This window comes from Ips typographus, linkage group LG5 (genome assembly GCF_016097725.1).
Source record: "Ips typographus isolate SLU linkage group LG5, UJ_Ityp_2.0, whole genome shotgun sequence".
In the NCBI taxonomy this organism is placed as follows: Eukaryota; Metazoa; Arthropoda; class Insecta; order Coleoptera; family Curculionidae; genus Ips; species Ips typographus.
Window position 1 is genome coordinate 8928938 of NC_138426.1, and position 15771 is coordinate 8944708.

Genomic DNA, 15771 nt, shown 5'->3' on the forward strand with positions numbered 1-15771 from the left:
ATTAATGTTAATAATTTCATTTAAACAATTTCAACACAATTTATCCAAATTTGGAGCTAAAACCGTCAAGATTACATGAACTGAATTGAACAGTTTTGATAAAAACTTCTTCTGTTTTATCAAAAATCTGGTTATTTTCTGGATTTGTCTCAAAATATTGAGATATTTAGATGATCTATGTTTAGGCATTTTTTTTGTAGAAATAAATTGAGATACAGTGTATTAGTACTGTTTCAGAACTTATTGTAAATGAGAAGCAACATTTCTACATAAATTCTTTTGTCTAGTAAATACTTACCTTGATAGCATAATCTGTAGCTATATTCGACAACAATTAGTGAAAAAAACACGTCAAGTAAATATTATAATAAACAATTTATATGAAACTACAACCTGATTAATTGATATTTCAAATAATGTATAATAAAGATAATAAGGAAATCTGTAATACTTGAATTAAGTGTGTTAAATAGTGGTCTACAGAAAAGTACGAAATTACACTTGGATGAGTACAGAAGGTTACAATTTTTTCCAGTAGTACTGTCTGTGATAAATAATAGTTTATAATACTAAGTGCATTATATTTGCGTGCATTTCAGCACAGTGGGTGTGATTGGTCAAAAAAAGCAGCTTGTTGCTTTTTTGACCAATCACAAACTACCAACAGTGTTGCAATTTACGCAAATTCTGTCAGTTTTCAAACATAACCATACAATTTTTAAGAACTAACCCTAAAGAAAAATCAGTCGTAAGTTTTAGGCCTAGCAAATATTTTTCAAACTAGTAACACAGAAAACACTTGGTTACCCTAACATTTCATTATCGTCCACACTGAAAAATCCAGATGGAAGATTTCTGATACCATCAGATTTGTAACAATTATAGGTGGTTTCGATCGTACAACAAAACAACAGAGAGGTATAGTAATGGTAAACATGGATACAAATACAAATCACGTTGGTCACTTCATAAAAAGTCCTCTGCTATATAAAACGTTATCACAAAAGACGTTTAGTTTTGAGTCCGTCTTTTATACACTAATCACGTATAAAAACAGTCTTTGAAGCCGTTAAAGAGCTGAAGTAACATCTTCCGGGTCCTTTTTATCTTCCTTGTCCTTTTTCTTCGACTTTTTTCTACGTTTGGAGTCTCTCGTTTTGGGGGATCGTTCCAGAAGAAACAGTGCTTCGTGGAAATCATCCGAACTCAAATTGGACTCCTGAACGTGCAGAACTGAACTTAAAGCTCCATCTGTAGAGGATTTTGGAAACCTATTTTAAAAATTGTTATTAAGTTAAACAAAAAATGTGTAATGAAGAACCACCTAAACATTTCCCGTTCTCTTTCTGGTTCACTAGCGCTCTTGGATTTTGCGTTGTCTTTTCCAGATCTGGGACTACCGTGAGGTGTAGTGACGTTCGATCTGGAGGAGGCTGGAGTAGTTGACCTCACTAAAGATGGCGTAAAAGGTTCTGGAGGTAAAGAGGTGTTATTGAGGCTGCTACTGGAAACGCTCAGCGAACATGAACTAAGTGGAGCCGGGACACTCAAACTTGAAGATCGTGACTGTCGTCCTGATCCACCTTGTATAAGGCTGATACCTTTGAAATTACAAACCATTAAGTTTTATCAATAACTCATCCTGTATATCTGGCATTTTAAAATTATTGGAGATTTTAATCAGTGGAATTGGAATCTCCTTCATTTTTCCCAAAAGCATTTAGAAAAGTTGTCAGATTCACTAAAATTCGCCAGATTTTTTAAAAGATTTGCTTTAGTTCGACATTCTTATGCTTTGCAAAATTTTTTAAGTATTCCCTTAAAATGCTGACATCAAAACTAACAGAATTTTGTTCAAAACATTGACTAAGTTACAAGCAGCAAAATGCAACTCATAAACTAATAAAATCTACTTAAAATGATTGTGATGATGTAAATATCTAAAATATACCTGGTGATTTTGGTTCTGGTGTACGAGAAATGGACACTCCAGATATAAAGAGTGTGGGCGATTTGGGAATTCCAGTTTCGCTTTCGTACTCGTTGGAACTGTCCGTTTCCAAAGCAATTTTTTGAGGACTCTGACAGATTTTAATCCTCAAATGAGACGAACACCCTAAATGAACACAAAACTCCAACCAACTCAGGATTTAAATGAAACTCATTCACTTACCTTTTCCACCATTCTTCTTTTGATTATCAACTAAAAACCCTGTAGATTTAGAAAAGTTACTTTGGCCGGCACACGGTTTCTTTTTCGGGCTGTGCTTCTCACTCTTGGACTCGCCTTGCATAGGCTTTTTGCACATAAAACCCGAAGACTCACTGCCAGTTTGCTCACAACAGTCTTTGGATTTCGTTTCGTTACTAATTAACCCTAAAAAGTATTTCCTAGTTAATTTTGCCAATGCAACTGGCATTGAAACTTACCTATACTTTTATTTACAGCTATTCTGCTAAGGTAAGTGGATTTGGGTAAGTGAGCTGAACACAGTTTAGCTTTGAGGTTGGCGAACGGGTTGTGACTATGTTTCTTACACTGGGTTTCTTTGGCAATTATCTCAGTCTTTTTAGTTTCCTCGTCGTACACTTTGCTACCTATTAATTAACTCATAACATATTTACAATTTTAGACTTGTTACTCACCTAAGTCATCGTCAGTCATTGAATTGAGTATTCCGCAAACCTCCATGTCAGCATTGATTGAATCGGAAATTGTAGTGTCCTCCATGGAGCTTTGAGCTTGACAGAACTCCTCTTCAGGATGAGGATGACGGAACAAAAGAAATTGTTTAGTCCTCACTGAAGTGGACGGTACAGCTAAAATTCTACAAAAACTCACTTTTTAAAGTTAAAATCACCAGAAATGCACAAACATTCACCTTCTAACCATATCCTCAGGTTTTTCATCATGCTGACTGCTGTGATCAGAATCCAGGTGATATCGTGGTTCATCCTGAACGCAATTCATCCTAGCCAGTGGGTTTTTGTAGGTTCTTCGAGAACATAAATCCCCAGTGGAATGGCATCTTTTCAAGCTGGTCAAATCGTCGTAATCGTCATTACCAAAGATATAGCCTGCAACTCAAATATGCTGCTTTTCCAATACCAGAAGGTGATCAAAAAAGTACCATTTTCGTGAATATCCGAAATCTTGAATCGCCCATCCTCGTTGCCTTTACACGATCTGAAGACCACGTCTCTGTCTGGTTCCAGTCGATCCAGTGTTTTTAGATCAATTTTGTGATTGGCTAGTGACTTCAGGAAGTAGTCCACTGTTAAGTCTGCATTCGTTTTTTGATAGCCTAATATGCACCTTTTAGAAGAATAATCCACGAGAAAAAAACCCAATGTTACCATTAACTCGTTCTTCAAACTCTCTCTGCTCCATTTCCCTTCTAATCTTCGCAGTGGACTCTTGCAACGACAAGTGAATAGCAAGTTTCAACTGATCGTCCGTACTCTCGTTGCTATTTGTCGATATGCTAGAACCTGGATCTGGCGTTATTGGAGTGTGTTCCGACTGCTTTACTTGATCTTCAATCATCTGCAGTCTGGACATTTCCAAAGCAATGATAAGCTCCACGTTGTAATCTGGCCCTGGTGAATTTTCTAGCTAAGTTGGTTTGCTAAAAACTAAAATTTACCGCTTACTGGTGCCACAACCTTGACTGCTACACAACAAGCCGCACTCGTGGTCCGCAACAGGTGAACGAATCATCTTTTTCAAAGTGACGCTTAAATCAGTTTCCTCGTCTGTATCGTAGTCTCCTCCAGGCCAATCGCACTCCTTTAACCAAGACGACGTGTCTGACAGATCGTTCTACAACGCAAACATCAAAAATTGCTATTGATTTCTGGGAAAAACCTACAAATTTCCTTTTCCTTTTTCGTAAAGTTGGTGGAGTTTCTGGAGGAATAAGTCCTTGTGCGACAGCTCTGACAAACTCATGCCGTTTGCGTCTGGTCGTGGTGGTTGTCTGGATGATGACAGCTTTTGGGGTGCGGAGATATGGTCTGGCAATCATTTCGCTCAGTTTTTCGGTAATTTCTTCCAGCTCGTTCTAAAATTTATACATTGTACAAGTTGGGTTGTAAGGGTGGTTTTTGTAGAAACTGTTGTACCTGCATGAATTCGAATATGTGCTTATTATAACCGTCATCTTCGAGGTAGTATCCGTAGGCGTAGGAACCACAAAGAACTCTACGTGCTTTCAGCAGTTCTCTTACACCATCTTCAATAAATCTGGTACTCCTTTCAATGGCTTCTGGGTTAGAACGAAAATATTTTTGTTCTGTAACAAGTTTAAGTAGCAAACTTACCTTCTCTCCTAATCCCAAGACTGCTAGCCAATACCTCCATCTTCTTCTTCACACTGGTCATTAAAGGTTCCTCCATTTTCTGGCTGTTTTCATGGTTCCTGAACCTGGTGTAGTAGTGAAGAAACCTGGTTATCTCTTGCAACTCTGCGTTCTTCTCCATTGCATCATTTACCATGGAGCCCTTCAAGAATCCTCTAAGCTTAACTGTTTTGTAAGTAATGTTAACATACCTGCTTCTCGTCTGCTTTCCGAACAGCTTCAAAACGGTTACACCTAAAGTATCCTCCGGTAGCTGAACTGTGCTTCTTCCAGGATTCTTGACATACCCAGCAAAAGTCGAATTTGCACTGAAAGTTGTTAAAAGATAACCAAAATGGTTACTAGAAAAATTTAACATACTTTAGAACACTTCATATGATTGCATCCTTCATTTTTTTGTATTGGACTTTTACAGTTGGGGCAAGGTTTCGAGTTGGTGACCAACCAAAGGCAGTTTGCAGCTTCTTCAGATCCGGTGCAGGCAGCGTTCAGTTCTTCCGGCTTCACTTCTGATATCTTCATGTGCCATTGTTGCCATTGTTCGCAACCGCAAGGCGCATGTGCCTCACCTAAACATTCCCAGCAAAAGAAATGGGCATTGCCACAATCCACTGCGTGTGAAGTAAGTGGAATGGCTTTTCGGTTTGGATATGTTTTGCCTGGTGTTTGTTCAGCCTCAGGAAGTCTGACTGCTCTTCCACAGCCAGGAATTGGACACCATTTGATGGTTTTGTTGCTTTCCACAAACGCCTGCAATTCATCTGTTGCGCTCTCTAGTTTGTGCTAACCATGGAACTTACTTTTATGTCAAATTGTAGGTATCTTCTGGCCATTTCAGGGCTGACTAATTTCTCAATAAACTCAACTGGAACGAGGATGTGGCATTCGAATGCTGGACAAAGGATATGGTGGGCATCTCCATCTAAGATTTTAGTTGTGAGGTAGCTTTGCCAACAGCTTTTGCAGAAGAAATGTTTACAGGACATTTTCAGAGGTTGGTCCCATTCGGCTGGTATGATGTTCAAGCAGATTTCACACTGAAATTTCCCACATTTTATTGGTTTCAAGTTTTTTTGAGTAAAGTGGTTTACCATGACTTCCTGCCTGTCTGAACCAGTATCAGTTGATATGCTCGAGTCGATGGAAGTTGCGTGTGTTAACACGGCTGGTGCTTGCACCCCAGCTAATTCGCAGCACTCGACAGGGTTTCTCATCCATTTTTCCAGTAACAGCTCTCGAGACCATTCTGTAGAGTAAATCCAATATTTGTCACTTTGAAATGGTTTAGTTTATCAACAAACCGTTGTCGCGCAGCAAGGCTTCAGCGGTAAACAATGGGATTTTTAGCATGTCAGATGTGTCGACTAGTAGTTGATCCTTAGCTTCCTGCAGGTCTTGACTTCTAAGGCCACTGTATACTTCTTCTTGTTCGTTGATTACGTCGTCGTCTTCGTTCACTACATCCGAATTATCTGCCTACAATGTGTTTTATCAGTGTCTGTCAAAGTTGAGGAGAAATATGTAGCTGATTACAAAGGACTAATGCGATGAAGGAACTCTTTCCTTAATAGAAACTTGAAGAAATAGACATTAAGAATGGACAAAGTAGAATAGGAAATAGATTTTGAAATACTAACTTAGGTGAAGCTGATAACAATTTCTTCACTTAGATATTGTTGAAGTGTGATACAACTTTGTACTTACAAAAACCATCCTACTCTCCAAAAAGGCTGCAATATCATCATATCCAGCCCTCATAGCCAAATCGCACGGTGTAAACTTTTCGTTATTCTCCAGAAACAACGGAGCTCCATTAAACACCAGCAACTCCGTGCAACGTCTCAATCCTGAGTTAGCTGCGCAGTGCAATGCGGTGTTGCCAATCTTGAATTTTACTTTGTTAAGAAACAGAATTAATAATCCAAGATTGGGTTACCTTGTCTTGAGCAGTCAAATCCACCTTCTCCCTGCCACCGGTTGGCAATACTGCGCCTCTCCAATGCAAGAGCAGCTGCACGCAAGCAGACCTGCGCTCTTGCGCTCCGTAGCTGCTGCTAGTCGCAATCTGGCAAGTGGAATGCAAGACGGTCTCGTTGAGACCGTTCTTTTTGTTGGGATTGCCGCCCAAATCGTTGAGAAAGGCTCTCAAAAGGTGTTTCATACCTAGAGATGGAAAATTCTCAGAAAATTAATTTTGCAGGAAATGGTAAGAGGAATTCTAGGAGATACACATTAAAAGCAACAATTGAGGTAATGGAATTTAGGATTTTGGTAACGTTGATTTAATTTGTTTTTGGAATTACTAAAATCATGATAATTTTCTGATTTTTCAACCAAAAACATGACTTACCGTGTTTAGCAGCATAGTGGAGGGCAGTATTATGGTTGTGGTGTTCCCCGTAGCTGACATTAGGATCCAGATACTTCCTCAACTCCGGGGAATTTTGATAAATCTTCATGGCGGCATATTCGTCGCCCTGCTGCAGGTTCTTTTTGAATTTCGAGGACGTGCTACCCATTACGTCGTTTGTTCACCTCTCAGGAGGACATTTTGTCAGGAAACACGGTTGTTGAGGCGAAACAAGCCGCTTCTAGGCTGAAACTGCGATTGGACAACATTATAAAATGCGTTGTAGATAAAAGCAAGTTCAACGTCTGTGAAAACGTCTAAAAAAATTGAAAACGGAATTATTTGGTTACCGCTTATTTGTATTTTCGCGTCTGATAATAATGAGCGACGTAAACAAAATACGACGTTCTCTGGTTGTGCAAAATTTATAGTAATTCAGTTTGTCCAATGATAATAAGCTGATTAAAGTTTATTGAAATCGACGTGCAAGTGAATAATACAAGGGATAATTAAAAAATTCAAGTACATTGCCCTAATTGGTTTTGTGGTTAATTATGAACTGATAAGTAGATAACACCTAAAAATGTAATGATAACACAAAATTAAAAACAATTCATTCCTTGATGAGTAAACAAACTCAATAAAACTCCAATTTGTACAGGTAGAAGCCTAATCCAATTGTAATTAATTTAGTTTTTTCCAAAATTTATGCAAAATCCTGGATTTGTATTTGTTTGGAATAAAAACAGATTAACTGGTGTTTTGTTCGTTTTAAATACGAGCCATTTAATTTGGATTTAGTTCTAATTGAAATATTGCTGCACTTCCTGTGCTACAGTGCTCATTTGCACGCCACTTTGGTCTAACAATAGAATATTCAATGATTTTTCGTCCTTATAATATTAACAAGATGATTTGTTGTTCAGGTTTTATCTGCGTCATTAGGTAGGAACAAAATGCAAAGCAGTTGTATAATCATATAACGAGTTGCCTAGGAATTTTTGCACGAGTGGTAGTTCTAAATGGAATTATTATTAGTATTTTTTGAGAGTTCATTAGTATACAGAGTGTCTCAAATTTGAGTTTCGTTTTATTTAAAGGGTTTTATCGTACATTTTTTTGATGAGTTTTGGTACAGACAATTAAAAAATAAATGAGTAAAATTGCTTTATGCTTACGACATTCATTTATAATAGAAAACAATAAACAAGAAAGTATTTTTTGGTGTTGTAAATTAATTATTTCATAAAGAAACTGATTACAAAATTTCTTTAAACAAAAAAAAACACAATAAGAATTAAAATATATCCTTATTTTGAATCGTAAAATATTATTATGACAAATGATTGGTATTAGGTACATGGAAATTAATCGGGTCGTTTTAGAGTAAAATTACGCTATTAGTAATCGAAATTAATGATAATGCTTCCCTAACATATTACAGTCATTATTACTAAAAAGAGTAACGAGAGAGCACAATAATTCTGACACAATGTTCTAAAAACAGCTATTTTTGTAACTATTCCAAACTAGCAATAGTGGGACGCGGCATTTTCAACACTCTGTATATCAGTCATGGCATCACAATGGTTAGAGTTTCGGCGGTGAAAGAGCACTTCAAGACAAATATTTTGACTTTTTTCCGGTCGCTGAAACTCAAAAAATGACAAAGATACGAAATTTTCAAAATGTTTATTGAAATTTCCAAAAAAAATCAAATATCTCGGAAACGGTTAGAGTTACAGAAATTTTGCACGGTACTAAGAATGCTCAGAATTACTTTCTGCATCCAGCCAACTGAGGTTACACCAGTTCAGCATACTTAGAACAGGGTAAACGAGGTCACTTCTGGCAAAACCATGCTTTCTGACTAGTTGGTTTTATTTGGAATTTTTGGACACCCTGTATATGCTTAATCGTTGCACGGTTTACAGGAGGTGAAAGGGTAGTTCAAGACGAACATTTTGACTTTTTTCCGGTCGCTGAAACACCAAAAATGACAAAGATACGGAATTTTCAAAATGCTTGATGCAATTTCGAAAAAAAGTCGAATATCTCGGAAAAGATTAGAGTTGCAAGGAACCGTAAACGTTCAAAATAATTTTCTGGACCTAGTGGACTAAGTTTACACTCACTTAAGGTCAGGTAAACGCGATCACAACTGGCAGAGCGTTAGTTTCAAATGTAACTGTTTTTTTTTTCGTTTTTGGAACACTCTGTATAAGTTCAATCGTGTTGCGGTAAGCACGAGGTAAAAAAGTAGTTCAAGTCAAACATTTTCAGCTTTTTACGGTCTCTAATACTGCAAAAAATGGCGGAAATACGAAATTTTCAAAACGTTTATTGAAATTTCCAAAAAAGTTAAATATCTCGGAAACGGTTAGAGTTACAAAAATGTTGCACGTTACTAAGAATGCTCAGAATTACTTTCTGCACCCAGCCAACAGGTGTTACACTAGTTCAGCACACTTAGAACAGAGTAAACGCAGTCACTCCTGGCAAAACCATGCTTTGTGACTTAAGTTGGTTTTCTTTGGAATTTATGGACACCCTGTATATGCTTAATCGTTGCACGGTTTACAAGAGGTGAAAGGGTAGTTCAAGATGAACATTTTGACTTTTTTCCGGTCGCGGAAACACCAAAAATGACAAAGATACGAAATTTTCAAAATGCTTGATGCAATTTACAAAAAAAGTCGAATATCTCGGAAAAGATTAGAGTTATGAAAGTTTTGCAAGGAAACGTAAACGTTCAGAATAATTTTCTGGACCCAGTGGACTAAGTTGACACTCACTTAAGTCCAGGTAAATGAGATCCCAACTGGCAGAGCGTTAGTTTCAAATGTAAATGTTTTTTGTTCGTTTTTGGAACACCCTGTATAAGTTCAATTGTGTTGCGGTAAGCACGAGGTAAAAAAGTAGTTCAAGTCAAACATTTTCAGCTTTTTACGGTCTCTGATACTCCAAAAATGGCGGAGAAACAGGATTTTCAAAATTTTTATTGAAATTTCCAAAAAAAGTCTAGTATCTCGGAAACGGTTAGAGTTACAGAAATTTTGCACGATACTAAGAATGCTCAGAATTACTTTCTGCACCCAGCTAACTGAGGTTACACTAGTTCAGCACACTTAGAACAGGGTAAACGCGGTCACTCCTGGCAAAACCATGCTTTGTGGCTTAAGTTGGTTTTCTTTGGAATTTTTGGACACCCTGAATATGCTTAATGGTTGCACGGTTTACAGGAGGTTAAAGGGTAGTTCAAGATGAACATTTTGACTTTTTTCCGGTCGCTGAAACACCAAAAATGACAAAGATACGGAGTTTTCAAAATGCTTCATGGAATTTACAAAAAAAGTCGAATATCTCGGAAAGGATTAGAGTTGCCGAAGTTTTGCAAGGAACAAACAGTAAAACAGTGAAATATCTCGGAAACGGTTAGAGTTACGAAAATTTGGCACTTTACGGTTGCTGAAACTCAAAAAATGACAGAGATACAGCATTTTCAAAATGTTGAATGCAATTTCCAATCTAATATCTCGGAAACGGTTAGGGTTACGAAAATTTTGCAAGAGACCAGAAAAGCTCAAAATTACTTTTTGCATCCAGGTTCATAGGCAGTTGAAGACAAATAATATAAGTTTTTTCTGGACGCTGAAACCTCAAAAAATGGAGGAAATATGCATCATCAAAAAGTCAAAAAAAGTAAATAAATTTACTGGCAGACATTACAGCAATATAAATGTAAATTGTTTTTTAAGGTAAGCAATTCAAAGTTTAATAACCGAACAGATAAGTAGTAGGAAATTCAGTATAACAATGTAACATGAAACGTTTAAGTTACGTACAAACACGTTTAGCTTGCACAAACACAAAACATTTGTGCTCTTACATTTTTTAACCTTCTAAGAAAACATTTATACGTTAAAAGACTGCAAATACTGAAAGCATAAACTTGGATTTTCTGCTTTGTTATTTAATCTACCGGCTTTCAAAAGGTCAGCTTTGTAATTAAAAAGTGAAAGGTTGTTGGAGTAAGTTACACAAAAAAAAAACGTTAATCTAATAGCACCCATCAGGCAGAAGCACGGTAATTTTAATTAAAACAAACTCTCCTAAAATTTTAAATTAAAAAATAACATTCACTCTAATAAAAGCGAATCGATTCATCATTGGAACAAAGATTAGAGCTCCAACTTGACGCATTACTATACCCTCTTGTGTTATTAACGAAAAATGATTGATATCGGTGAATTGAAACATCTTATGTATCAAAAAATGTCACTTTGACGCACTCCTGAACTACATACACACTTTACCCTAAAGACAATAGCCCTTCTTCCCCTCTTGAAAGGTTACCGCCCCGGAAAAACGAAAAACCGGACAGGAAAGTGGAAAGCAGCAACTTGAACCTAATTGAGCATTGTTCAGGCAACTTACCCATCTAAACGATAGTGCGTTATCTCTCATTTTCACTGAGTATTTTTAGTGTTTTGTGACGCGAGATTGACATTTTCGAGCAGGTTGGTGTAGAACTAAACAGGCCGAGTCGATCGATCGATGGAACGACGCACGTGCACGAGTTTTCTCTGGATTTTTGCCCGCTCCGTTTGAATTGTGTTGATTGAGCCTTTGCCAGATTCAATTTGGGCCAATCAGATTTTATTTAAAGTGCCGGTGTAGGTTCTTGAATTGGTCTAATGCCTACAGGTGTTGTTTGTTTGTGTTTGATTTAAAGTGATTCAAAAAGGTGTTCACTCTTTGTTCATCCCTCGTATAAGTTAAATATTGAAAATACAAATTATCTGATATCACTTTATTACTATCTGACAAGTATTCACCGTAGAATTAAACTGTTCTATTCTTCAAAACTAAATAGTAGATAGAAGTTCAGGGATGGTCTGTATGGTAAAAAGGTGGTAAGCTGAAACACAATACAAAGTTAATAAATGTATAATGGAACACCCTGTATATTTTCTGATCGGTTGATAGAATTTTTTCTTCTGATTCCAAAAATGTGTAATAAGTTGCCATTTGGTTTAGCCGTTTTCGAATTATTGGCATTTAAAAATTGTGATTTTAATTGTGGTTTAAAATCACAGTTGCCATGGATTTGGATAATTTCAAGGTTAAAAACGACATTTTCTTAGTCACATGACTGTTGTTGACAGGTGGCAATTTAACTTTACAGGGTTGCCAGCTGCAAATTTAAATGCTCACGATCAGGTGAAGTGCTTTTACAGTTTTAGCTTTCCCAGCTGCTTAAATGCAATTTACAGACTTTTCAATATTAAAGATGACATTTTCTGGGTCACGTGACTGTTTTTGACAAGTTTGAGCTTAACTTTACAGTTTTACCAGGTGCGAATTTAAATTGTCACGATCACGTGACGTGCTTTTAGAGTTTTAACTTTTCCAACTGTTTAAATGTAATTTACAGACTTTTCAAGGTGAAAGAGCACATTTTCTGATTCACGTGACTATTGCTGACAAGTTTGAACTGAACTTTACAGTATTGCCAGCTGAAAATTTAAATTTTCACAATCACGTGACGTGCTTTTACAATTTTAGCTTTCTCAACCATTTGAATGTAATTTACAAACTTTTAAAGGTTAAATTGACTATTTCCTGGTCACATGACTGTTATTGACAGGTGTCAATCAAACTTTACAGTGTTGCCGGCTGTAAATTTAAATGGTCACGATCAGAAGACGTGGTATTACAATTTCAGCTTTCCCAACTGTTTAAATATAATTTACAGACTTTTTAATATTAAAGATGACATTTTCTGGGTCACGTGACTGTTTTTGACAAGTTTGAACTTAACACTTAACAGTTTTACCAGCTGCGAATTTAAATTGTCACGATCACGTGACGTGCTTTTGTAATTTCAATTTTTCCAACAGTTTGAATGTAATTTACACACTTTTAAAGGTTAAATTGACTATTTCCTGGTCACATGACTGTTATTGACAGGTGTCAATCAAACTTTACATTGTTGCCAGCTGTAAATTTAAATGGTCACGATCAGAAGACGTGTGCTTTTACAATTTAAGCTTTCCCAACTGTTTAAATGTAATTGACAGACTTTTCAAGGTTAAATTTGACATTTTCTGGGTCACGTGACTATTACTGACAAGTTTGAACTTAACTTTACAGTATTGCCAGCTGCGAAATTAAATTGTTACGATCACGTGACGTAGTTTTGCAATGTCAGTTTTCCCAACTGTTTAAATGTAATTTACAGACTTTTCAAGATTAAAAATGACATTTTCTGGGTCACGTGAATATTGCTGACAAGTTTGAACTTAACTTTACAGTGTTGATAGCTGCAAATTTAAATGCAGTGTGCTTTTACAATTTCAGCTTTCCCAACTGTTTAAATGTAATTTACAGACATTTTAAGGTTAAAGAGGACATTTTCTGGGTCACATGACTATTGCTGATAAGTTTGAACTTAACTTTACAGTGTTGCCAGCTGTAAATTTAAATGGTCACGATCACACGTGACGTGATTTTACAGTTGTATCTTTCCCAGCTGCTTAAATGTATTTGTCTGACAACTTTCCTCTATATCCTAGTTAATTTTCACATTAAGTAAGCTGAAACCAAATTTAAACTAAAATCACATGACTGTTGTCACAATCACATCACTGGGAAATTCAAAATTTAGGCCAGAAGCATTAAAAATTATCAAAACGAACACTAGACATAAAAATCCAAAAAAAAAACAAGCTGTAAAGCAAGAAAATAATTCAATTTGACAATAAACAGAACTAGAAAAATAAACAGTGCAAATAGATAATTACGTGACCACAGAAACTTTTTAAAACTGTCAGATAACAGTAAAATGCAAGTTTTAGCAAAACATATTATTTTGTAAAGTTCTTTTTCCATTTGAAAATAATTTTTTTCTTATTAATAATTTAGTATTTTCCATTAACCGAATAGAGCTCACCCAGTCGAATAATTGTTTGAATAGTCTAGTAACGAAATATGTTAAAATAGAATTTACTGAAATTATTCAATTAGCGACAAATACGTTTTGTCGCTGTTAAAATGCTCTAAACGCATTATGTGAAATAGTTCATTTGTGTGTTAATTTAATGTTCGTGGTCGGGCCATATTTTGTAATAGCCAGAAAATTATATGAAAATGCATCCAATTTATATGTATCCAACGGAATAATTGCTTTTACCGCAGCCGTTTACAGTCATTGTTTTATGGGAAGAAGGTTTATAGTAGGTGTGTGAAAATTTATATTACTTAGAATAATGCAATATTTACGTTATACGTAACAGAATAACACTAAAAGTTGTTTTTGTTGATGGAATGGCCAATAATTCAGTTAGAAGTTACAGGAAACTTGACTTGTTATGAAAACTATTCGCTTAAAGGCGAATTTGTGGCAGCTGCGTTTATTATTCCAAAATTCTAGTTTATAAAGGAATTGTTACTTAATTACAATTCCAGAATTTACCGGTAAGGCAAAAGTAAAATTTGCATTTGCAACTTTCACCGTTTCTGAGTTATTTAGCAAAAACTAATTTGATGCCACAAATTTTCAAATCAATTAAAATTGTGGTTTGAAATTTGAACACTCTGTAACTCAGTTATTTTTGGGAGTTCAGGATGGTTCAACCACTTAAAAGAACCGTTTAGAGCTCCTCTTTCCATTAGTGTAGAGTAAACAATTCTATCTTAAAAATTGCGTACAGGGTGACAAAAATAGTGAACCGCCATACTGTTCTTGCACACCCTGTATACTGAAAGCAAAAACGGTCCTCCAAACTTAAGGTGTTGTGTTAAAGAGTTAATTAGAAACATTTTTCGTCACTTGCCTTTTTTTTGTAACTTTGACAGTTTTCGAGTTATTTAGGAAAAACTGGTTTGGGGCAACAAATATTTAAATCAATTGAAATTGTAGTCTGAAATTTGAACACGGTTTAAAGAACAGTCGTCTGTAAAACTTGGAGTAAGAAAATGGTTGTTTTAAGCACATTTTTGGAATCCTCATTAAATTTCCTATCCAGTGACATGAAAAAACGCTAAAATATTTGGTACAATCAGGGAGAAAACCGGTATCAAAGTTTGAACTGCCAGAAAAACAGTTTGAAAGGACAGTCAGGGACAAAATCGCCAGTAAAACCAATTTGAAATTACAAAATTACTGTTTTAAGTACCTTTTCGAAATCCTCATTAAATTATCTATCCAGTAACATGAAAAAATGCTAAAATATTTGGTACAATCAGGGAGAAAAGCGGTATCAAACTTTGAACTGCCAGAAAAACAGTTTGAAAGGTCAGTCAGGGACAAAATCGCCAGAAAAACCAATTTGAAATTACAAAATGACTGTTTTAAGTACATTTTTGGAATCCTCATTATATTTTCTATCCAGTAACATAAAAAAACACTAAAATATTTGGTACAGTCAGGGCGAAAAGCGGTGTCAAAGTTTGAACTGCCAGAAAAACAGTTTGAAAGGACAGTCAGTGACACAGTCGCCAGTAAAACCAATTTGAAATTACAAAATGACTGTTTTAAGTACATTTTTTGAAACTTCATTAAATTTCCTATCTAGTAAACTAAAAAAAGACTAAAAATTTTGGTACAGTCAAGGAGAAAAATTTGAACTGCCAGAAACACAGTATTTGTAATTTACCGATCAAATTTTCTTGGTAAAGTAAAATATTTATTTCATCGGTAACTTACCCATCACTACTTAATTATAACTAATAATCGCTAACAATGTCCGTCAATAAAAAATCGGCGCCGGAATTCCCAATAGCATTTACAGTTTCTTAAGTAGTCAGTCGGAAAACTGGGTTACATAGTCATTCTACTCCCATATCACTATTTAGGCATATCCTCCATTATCGATACGGTTTTCATCTATGAGTCTTCAGTCGGCCACGAGGACAACATCCCTACAACTCCTGCGGCAATAACTTGAAGGGAAACAATCATGCGCAGATTAGAAAACACGCATCCCTGTGCGATACTTTACAACCTTTTGGTTAGTTTTCTGCGTACCTTTATCGGGTGGAAATGCGGTCGCGTG

At 35.9% G+C, this 15771-nt stretch overlaps 1 protein-coding gene across 3 annotated transcripts; it reads right to left on the reverse strand.

Moving 5' to 3' along the window:
* Window positions 1–356: 356 nt before the first annotated feature.
* LOC145729083 (ankyrin repeat and IBR domain-containing protein 1-like) lies at window positions 357–11311 on the reverse strand. 3 transcript variants are annotated; one of them, XM_081979694.1, is made up of 21 exons: window positions 11150–11311; window positions 6713–6964; window positions 6299–6525; window positions 6067–6246; window positions 5664–5838; window positions 5163–5608; window positions 4723–5112; window positions 4554–4670; window positions 4324–4504; window positions 4126–4268; window positions 3873–4064; window positions 3655–3823; window positions 3358–3600; window positions 3132–3305; window positions 2883–3078; window positions 2647–2828; window positions 2431–2598; window positions 2174–2377; window positions 1952–2116; window positions 1325–1601; window positions 357–1271 (listed from the first exon to the last, which is right to left on the reverse strand). In XM_081979694.1, the coding sequence occupies exons 2-21, from the start codon at window positions 6879–6881 to the stop codon at window positions 1070–1072; spliced, it is 4200 nt and encodes a 1399-aa protein (XP_081835820.1). In that variant the 5' UTR covers window positions 6882–6964; window positions 11150–11311; the 3' UTR covers window positions 357–1069. The 3 variants fall into 3 exon arrangements, with proteins under 3 accessions (XP_081835820.1, XP_081835822.1, XP_081835821.1); XM_081979696.1 differs by lacking the exon at window positions 11150–11311 and having other exon boundaries at window positions 5163–5399; window positions 5454–5608; window positions 6713–7111; XM_081979695.1 differs by lacking the exon at window positions 11150–11311 and having other exon boundaries at window positions 4126–4265; window positions 6713–7112.
* Window positions 11312–15771: the final 4460 nt, after the last annotated feature.